General features: G+C 57.7%; 1 protein-coding gene and 1 non-coding gene across 3 annotated transcripts; both read left to right on the top strand.

The window, feature by feature from the left end:
- Window positions 1–792: 792 nt before the first annotated feature.
- Window positions 793–7,070, top strand: Nop53 (NOP53 ribosome biogenesis factor). Of its 2 annotated transcripts, XM_042700466.1 has the most exons (13): window positions 793–1,037; window positions 1,692–1,756; window positions 3,474–3,579; window positions 3,872–4,071; window positions 4,348–4,418; window positions 4,782–4,877; window positions 5,072–5,176; window positions 5,443–5,640; window positions 5,784–5,959; window positions 6,076–6,142; window positions 6,615–6,691; window positions 6,777–6,833; window positions 6,955–7,070. In XM_042700466.1, exons 1-13 carry the CDS (start codon window positions 814–816, stop codon window positions 6,959–6,961), a joined length of 1,449 nt encoding a protein of 482 aa, XP_042556400.1. In that variant the 5' UTR covers window positions 793–813; the 3' UTR covers window positions 6,962–7,070. The 2 variants fall into 2 exon arrangements, with proteins under 2 accessions (XP_042556400.1, XP_042556402.1); XM_042700468.1 differs by lacking the exon at window positions 6,955–7,070 and having other exon boundaries at window positions 6,777–6,837.
- LOC122125907 lies at window positions 6,180–6,288 on the top strand. Its single transcript, XR_006150792.1, has one exon. It is a non-coding gene; the product is annotated as a small nucleolar RNA SNORD23 (small nucleolar RNA).
- Window positions 7,071–7,757: the final 687 nt, after the last annotated feature.

Here is a 7,757-nt window from a genome sequence, read left to right as displayed (position 1 = left end):
CTTACCACTAAGCCACATTTCCAGCCCAACAGAACAAGATTTCATTGGTGGTTGTGGGGCTTGAACTCAAGGCCTTGTCACTGTCCCTGTGTTTTTGTGCTCAAGGCTGGCACTCTACCACTTGAGGCACAGTTCCACTTATGGCTTTTTTGGTGATTAACTGGAGATAAGAATATCAAGGATATTTCTGCCTAGGCTGACTCTGAACTCTGATCCTCTGATTTCGGCCCCCTTAGTAGTTAGGATTACAGGCATGAGCCACCGGCAGCTGGTGACATATGGATGTGTGTATATATGTATATATATATTTTTTCTGTTGGTCGTGGGGCTTGAACTCTGGGCCTGGGCATGTCCCTCAGCTTTCCAGCTCCTCTATCACCTCCACTACCAAGAGTTTCATGTACTTTTCTGCCCAGGCTGGCTTTGAACCGCAATCCACAGATCTCAGCCTCCTGAGTAGCTAGGATAATAGGTATAAGCCACCAACGTCCAGCATGGTGAAATATTTTTTTTAAGTTATAAATTGAAGCTGAGAGGCTGGGAAGGATGTTTACTTAGGGTGGGACCCAACAACCTATAATTCCTTTCTGTCATTGGGAATCGGCAAAGCTACCACGACTGGAGGAGAAAAAAAAAAAAAAAACCATTTTACCCTTTACCAATATGGCAGCCTCTCCATCCGCTCCGTTGTATAATCCCTTTACTAAGATGGCCGCCACCGGAAGTACGTCAGGAAAGAGTGTGGGAGAGCTGCGCGCGCACCTCCCAGACCGGATTTTGCAGCATCAGCCACTGCGCTCTCCCTTTCACAAGATGGCGGCGGGAAGCAAGGGCGGTGATGCTCAGTCGCGCTCAAAAAACGAGGCCGACTCCGGCTTCTTGGGGCTGCGGCCCACTTCGGTGGACCCGGCGCTGAGACGACGACGGCGAGGCCCGAGAAATCGGAAGCGGGGGTGGCGGCGGCTCGCTGAGGAGCCGCTGGGCCTGGAGGTCGATCAGTTCCTGGAGGACGTGCGGCTGCAGGAGCGCACGGCCGGGTGCGTAGGGCGGGACTTCCGGGGGGGGGGAGGATTTCTGGCTAGAGTGGAGCTGTGGGTTCTAGGCCCGGGCACCGCGCGGGATCTGGAGGACTGCACGTGAGGCTTCCATATGTAGCGGCTACCTCCACACCGAGTCACTAAGTGGCCTCTTAAAATAAGTACGTCCCACGCTTCCTCCTTAGCTTTGAGGCATTTTCCAATACTTAAATATTGATAAGCTAAGCCGGGCGCCGATGGCTCATGCCTGTAATCCTAGCCACTCAGGAGGCTGAGATCTAAGGATCCCGGGTCAAAGCCAGGAAAGTCCTTCAGACTCTTATCTCCAATGAACCACCAGAAAAGAGGAAGTGGCGCTGTGGCTCAAGCGGTGGAGCGCTAGCCTTGAGCTGAAGAGCTGAGGGACAGCACCCACGCCCAGAGTTCAAGACCCACGACCGACCAAAAAAAAATAAAAAATGGGCATGCTAATCTTCCCTGTATAATTTGTTAGAGCAAAGTTGTAAATGTTATAAGTCCTGTAAGCTGAGGCGGGAGGTCTCAACCTGTGGAACATTCCACAGTCGGCCAGGAGGTGGGTGATTGAGCCTTTGAAATTGAATTCTAAGACCATGTTAATTTGTGGTCTTTTCGTCTGTATCTCCCATCTCTCAGTGGCTTGCTGTCAGAGGCTCCCAATGAAAAGCTGTTCTTCCTGGACACGGGTCCTAAGGAAAAAGGTGAGAAGGGCTTTGGGAGTGATGCACAGCCATGATTGGTGTTCATTAGTCTCTTTCATCCTTTTGATATCAACACACTAAGAACCGTGTTGCCTGCCTGTAATCTCAGATTATTGGGAGGTGGTAGGGGGATCCTGAGTTCAAGGCTAGACTGGCAGCTAATGAGACTTTGAAAAACAAAAGGTCTGAGGGTTTGAGTTGGGTGACAGTGTTTGCTTAGTAATCAGAAGACATTGAGTTAAAATACCAGTACTGACAGGGGCACTGGTGGTTCACATCTGTAATCCTAGCCACTCAGGAGGCTGAGATCTGAAGATCTCTGTTCAGAGTCAGCTGGGGTAAGGAAGTCTGTGAGACTTTTACCTCCTTTTAACCATCAGAAAAAACGAAAGTGTAGCTGTGGCTCAAATTGATAAAGGGTTAGCTTTGAGCAAAAATTGCTCACAGGCAGCACCCAGGCTCTCAGGTCAAGCCCCCACAAGCCACAAAAAACGTGTGTGTGTGTGTGTGTGTGCTGTGCTTGAACTAAGAGCTTAGCTCTCAGGTCAAGCCCCCACAAGCCACAAAAAAAAACTGGTGTGTGTGTGTGTGTGTGCTGTGCTTGAACTAAGAGCTTAGCTCTCAGGTCAAGCCCCCACAAGCCACAAAAAAAACTGGTGTGTGTGCTGTGCTTGAACTAAGCTTAGCTCTCAGGTCAAGCCCCTACAAGCCACCAAAAAAAACATATGTGTGTGTGTGTGTGTGTGTGTGTGTGTGTGCTTGAACTAAGAGCTTAGGCACTGATCTTGAGCTTTTTTTTCTTTTCAAGGCTGGTGCTCTACCACTTAAGCCATCACTCTGTTTCTGGTATTTTGGTGTTTTACTGGAGATGAGAGTCTCACATGCTTTTTCTTTTTCTTTTTTTTTTTTTGATCTGGTTGTGGGGCCTGAACTCTGGGCCTGGGCACTGTCACTCAGCTCTTCAGCTCAAGGCTAGCGCTCTACCACTTGAGCCTCAGCGCCACTTCCGGCTTTTTTCTTTTTGCTTATGTGGTGCTGAGGAATCGAACCCAGGGCCTCAGGCATGCAAGGCAAGCACTCTACCACTGAGCCACCTTCCCAGCCCTCACATGCTTTTTCTGTCCAGGCTGGTTCTGATCCTCCGATCTCAGCCTCCTGAGTGGCTCAAAGAAAGGATTGGGGTTGTGGGTCAAGTGGTAGAACATCTCCCTAACAAGGCCCGTGCCCAGGGAAAAGCCAGGTAAAGGCCTGCCTTCTCAAATAGGTTAGAAACAAGAATGTTATAGCTGCAGAGAAGCAAATAAAGGAACTGCCTTAGGAGATCTGATCTGTTTTTAGTCAGCTGAGCTTTCCTAAGAACAAGAGGATCTTTACCAGGCAGGGAGGGAACTGGTCTTGACAGGCCTACTGTCCTTGTTAGATGGTTGGGTCCAGACCTGCTGAAACAAGTACAGGAGAAGCAAGTTGGGGATGGCTTCCATGAGTGACTGGGTTTGCTTCCTTTGTTTCCTTAGACAGGGTCTCACTGTGCAGCATAGGCTGGCTTGCAACTCGCCATCCTTCTCCCTTGGCCTCCCAAGTGTTGGGATTACAGGTGTGCACCACTACACCTGGCTAGTAACAGGGTTTTCATCAGTAATGACATCACCAGGCCTGGGGCGGGGTGGGGTTGGTCTGTGGTGGGAGGAGGCCTGAGGCCTGGGTTCTGTCACTTCAGAGAAGGCCAGGAAGACCCGGGTCCAGAAGAAGCCCCATCGTCTCCAGAAGCCCCTGCGTGTTGACCTCACCCTCGAGAACACGTCCAAGGTCCTTGCCCCCAAGGAGTGAGTGTCCCTGTGCCACAGCCCTCCTTCCTGGTGCAGTGCCAGGAAGGGCTGCGGGTGGGGTGGGGGGTAATTGTGGCTGAGGCTCTGGTGAGGGGAGAGGGGCTCTGGGATTTGTGTCTGGAGCCCAATTGGAGGGGTGTGGCGCTGTAGGGACAAGTGGTGGACAGCCCTGGGCCTCGGTGGTGCTGAGATGGGTTTGTATGTGGTTATTTTTGGCCAAATCGAGGCTGGGACCGGCGGCAGGGGAGGGCTGTTGTCTTATCTGCTGCCCTCCCTCCCCTCCCGACAGCATCCTTGCCCACCAGGTCCCCAATGCCAAGAAGCTCCGGAGGAAGGAGCAGCTATGGGAGAAGCTGGCAAAGCAGGGCCAGGTGCCGCGGGAGGTCCGCAGGGCCCAGGCCCGGCTCCTGAATCCTCCTGCAGCCAAGGCCAAGCCAGGGCCCCAGGACACCACTGAGCGGCCCTTCTACGACCTCTGGACCCCCGACAGTGAGTGACCGCTGGACTGCCCTGTGCAGTGTGCGGCCCATGTGGCATGCAAGATCATGTGCACCATGCAAGGGAGGCCCTGCTGGTTGCTTTGGCTGTCCAACTTCTCAGCTCTTCCAGACATGGTTTGGTGGGTGTTCAAGGACCCTTGGGGGCTCAGAGCCCCCCTTCTCGTCTGAGCTTCAGTGCCACTTTTCATAAGGGGGGGCTGGAGGGCCCCTGGGGGCTACGGCTCTTTTCCTTATAGATCTGCAGCTGCCCTCGCTCTCCCTACAGACCCTCTGGACCGGCCGCTGGCTGGCCAGGATGAGTTTTTCCTGGAGCAGACCAAGAAGAAAGGCGTGAGGGTGAGACTTGCGGAAGTGGGGATGGGGGTCCTTCCTCTAAGGATGAGGCCTAGTTCGGGATTCTGGAGGCATCCAGCTGGTGCTGGTGGCACCGAGGGCACAAGCAGGCACCCCTGCCCATGTCTCATTCTAATAGATGAACTGGAAGGAGATTGGGGTGCCAATCAGTGGTAGGTTGCATAGTTGGGGGGCCATAATGGAAAGGAGCTGGGTCCTAGAGGAGGGAGGAAGGGCAGAGCAAAGGCTGGTAAGTGAGGCAGGTGACACGGAGCCCATTCCTGTCCCGAGAGCTCCCCTGGAGACAGGTGGCTAAGATCCTGACCCTCAGCTGGCCCTCATTCTGCTGGCCTCCTCTTCCTACAGCGACCACCACGCCTCCATGTCAAGCCCTCCCAGGCACCGGCCGTGGAGGTGACGCCAGCAGGAGCCTCCTACAACCCAACCTTCCAAGACCACCAGGTGGGTGGGTGCTGGGCAGCCACGGCTACCTGAGGCCTAGCTCAGTGCTCCCCTCCCTCAGTTTGGGACGCTGCCTGCCCCTGCCTTGCGGTCACTGAGAGCGCCCCTTTACGAGCCATCCCGGAGAGTGGCACTGGGGTGATGGCAGGCGCGGCCTGGGAGCCCTCATCTCATCACCCCCTGTGCACCCTCAGGCCTTACTCCTGGCGGCACATGAAGTGGAGCTGCAGCGGCAGAAGGAGGCTGAGAAGCTGGAGCGGCAGCTGGCCTTGCCCACCGCAGAGCAGGCTGCCACGCAGGTTTGTCCGCCCCTGCCGCTGGGCCCCGCCCCTGCCGCTGGGCCCCGCCCCTGCCGCTGGGCCCCGCCCCTGCCGCTGGGCCCCGCCCCTGCCGCTGGGCCCCGCCCCTGCCGCTGGGCCCCGCCCCTGCCGCTGGGCCCCGCCCCTGCCGCTGGGCCCCGCCCCTGCCGCTGGGCCCCGCCCCTGCCGCTGGGCCTGCCTGGCCACGCCCCTTCCCTCCAGCCTGACCTCCGGCCACACCCCCTCCGGCCTGCCCCCCTCTCCAGGAGACCGTGTTCCGGGAGATGTGCGAGGGGCTGCTGGAGGAGTCGGACGGGGAGGAGGAGGAGGGGGACGGCCACCCCAGAGCTCCCGACGAAGATGACGACGGGGTCGAAGCCCGCCGCACCACAGCCACAGCCACAGCCACTGCGGAGAAGAAGACGGAGCAGCAGCGGCGTCGCGAGAAGGCCGCCCGCAGGAAGGTGAGCCCTGACCCGGCCGCCGCCAGGGGTGCGGGAAGAGGCTGTGGTCCGCGGAGGAGGGGGAAGGGAGGGAGGCGCCCGGCCGATGCAGGTCCCCGTGCCCTGCTGATCGCGACCCTCCGTCCCGTCCTCTCGGTCCCCAGCGGGCTCTGCAGGCCGCGCTGCGCGCCGCCCGGCTCCAGCACCAGGAGCTCTTCCGGCTGCGCGGGATCAAGGCGCAGGTAGCGCTGCGGCTGGCGGAGCTGGCCCGGAGGCGCGAGCGGCGCCGGCTACAGCGGCTGGCAGAGGCGGACAAGCCCCGCCGGCTGGGGCGCCTCAAGTAAGAACCAGGCCAGGATGTGCTTCTGATGTCTGCACTCGGGGAGGTGAGGGAGGGGCGCTCATGGCTGCCCTTCCCGGAGTCTGACCCTGGGTGCCGGTAAACCCCGCCCACAGGTACCAGGACCCTGACATTGATGTGCAGCTCAGCTCCGAGTTATCCGGCTCGCTCAGGACGCTGAAGGTGCCTGGCGTTGGGGAGCCGCGGTGGGGATGCCCCGTGCCCAGTGATGACTGTTATCCTTGCTCCCCGTGCCCCCCGGGGCTGTGGGCGACACCTTGGCTACCCTTGGGCTGGGCCAGCTGGGCTGTGCCCGGGGGCTGAGGGCACGAGGCATGGGGAGGGCACCTGGGAGGTGGGCTGCCAACCTCAGAAGTCCTACCCTCCATCTCACCCAGTCCTGGTTGGGGTCTTCCTCAGACTCTGATCGTGCCTCCATTGCTTCTGCCCTGACCTTTCCAGTTCCCCAGTAGTTCTGCCCGCCGCGGGTCAACCCTCATGAATGGGACGACCGAGACAGGGCTGCAAGCTTGGGCAGACTGAGCCCCTGGCCCCCTAGAGGCCGTGCTGGGAGGATGGGGCTTCTGCTGGGCTCCACAGTGGCATGGGGCCCTGGGCTTCTGCCGGGCCTGCTGAGCTTCTGTCTGTCCCACAGCCCGAGGGCAACATCCTGCGAGATCGGTTCAAGAGCTTCCAGAGAAGGAACATGATCGAGCCACGCGAGCGAGCCAAGTGAGGGAGCGGGCATGGGCGGGTGGGGTGTGCACTCGGGGCGTGCGCCTGTCCCGTGGTCCCCTTAACCCTCTCCTTTCCACAGGTTCAAGCGCAAGTATAAAGTGAAGCTGGTGGAGAAACGGGCCTTCCGGGAGATCCAGTGAGTGGCCCGACTTGCCTGACCCCAAAGACGCCCTTCCCCTAGGGTCTGCGGGTCCCAAAGGAAAGTGAGGGGCCGGAAGCAGCCTGCACTCATCCGCTCCAACTCCTTCTGTCTCCAGGTTGTAGCAGCTGGGATGCTGCATCCGGGACCCTTGTGTTTGAAGAATGCTGGAGCCCCGCTCTGGACCAGTGAGGGGTGCGGGCCCCGCCCCTCAGTAAAGCTCTGTGACCAGCCCCTGAGTTTCCTGTGCTTCCTTCACCCCCACAGGCAGCTTAGCTTTTTTTGGTCTGGACTGGGATTCGAACTTTTTTTTTTGGCCAGTCCTGGGACTTGAACTCAAGGCCTAGGCGCTGTCCCTGAGCCTCTCTGTGTTCAAGGCTAATGCTCTACCCCTTGAGCCACAGCACCACTTCTGTTAATATGGTACTGAGGAATTGAACCCAGGGATTCATGCACGCATGCACTCTTCCACTAAGCCACATTCCCAGCCTGGGATTCAAACTTTTTTTTGATCGTTCGTGGGGCTTGAACTCTAGGCCTGGGCGTTCTCTCTCAGCTCTTCAGCTCAAGGGGAGCATTCTACTTTTTGAACCACAGCGCCACTTCCAGTTTTCTAGTGGTTTATTGGAGACAAGAGTCTTGCGGACTTTCCATCCCCGGGCTGCCTTTGAACTGTGATCCTCAGATTTCAGCCTCCTGAGTACCTAGGATGACAGGCATGAGCCACCAGCGCTCGGCTCTGGGATTCAAACGCTTGATCTGACACTTTTTACTCATTGTGGCTGACATTCTACCACCTGAGCTACACCAGCATAACTTGTTTCGGTTGGGCCTTGTGTGTGTGTGTGTGTGTGTGATTGGTTGTGGGGCTTGAACTCAGGGCCCTGGCGCAGTGTTCTGGAAGAGCGGGGGAGGCATGCC

Source organism: Dipodomys spectabilis, unplaced genomic scaffold (genome assembly GCF_019054845.1).
Source record: "Dipodomys spectabilis isolate Male_0828 unplaced genomic scaffold, ASM1905484v1 ptg000266l, whole genome shotgun sequence".
NCBI classification, from domain to species: domain Eukaryota; kingdom Metazoa; phylum Chordata; class Mammalia; order Rodentia; family Heteromyidae; genus Dipodomys; species Dipodomys spectabilis.
The sequence above is the reverse complement of the archived record's forward strand: the minus strand, read 5'-3'. Positions and strand labels throughout refer to the sequence as shown.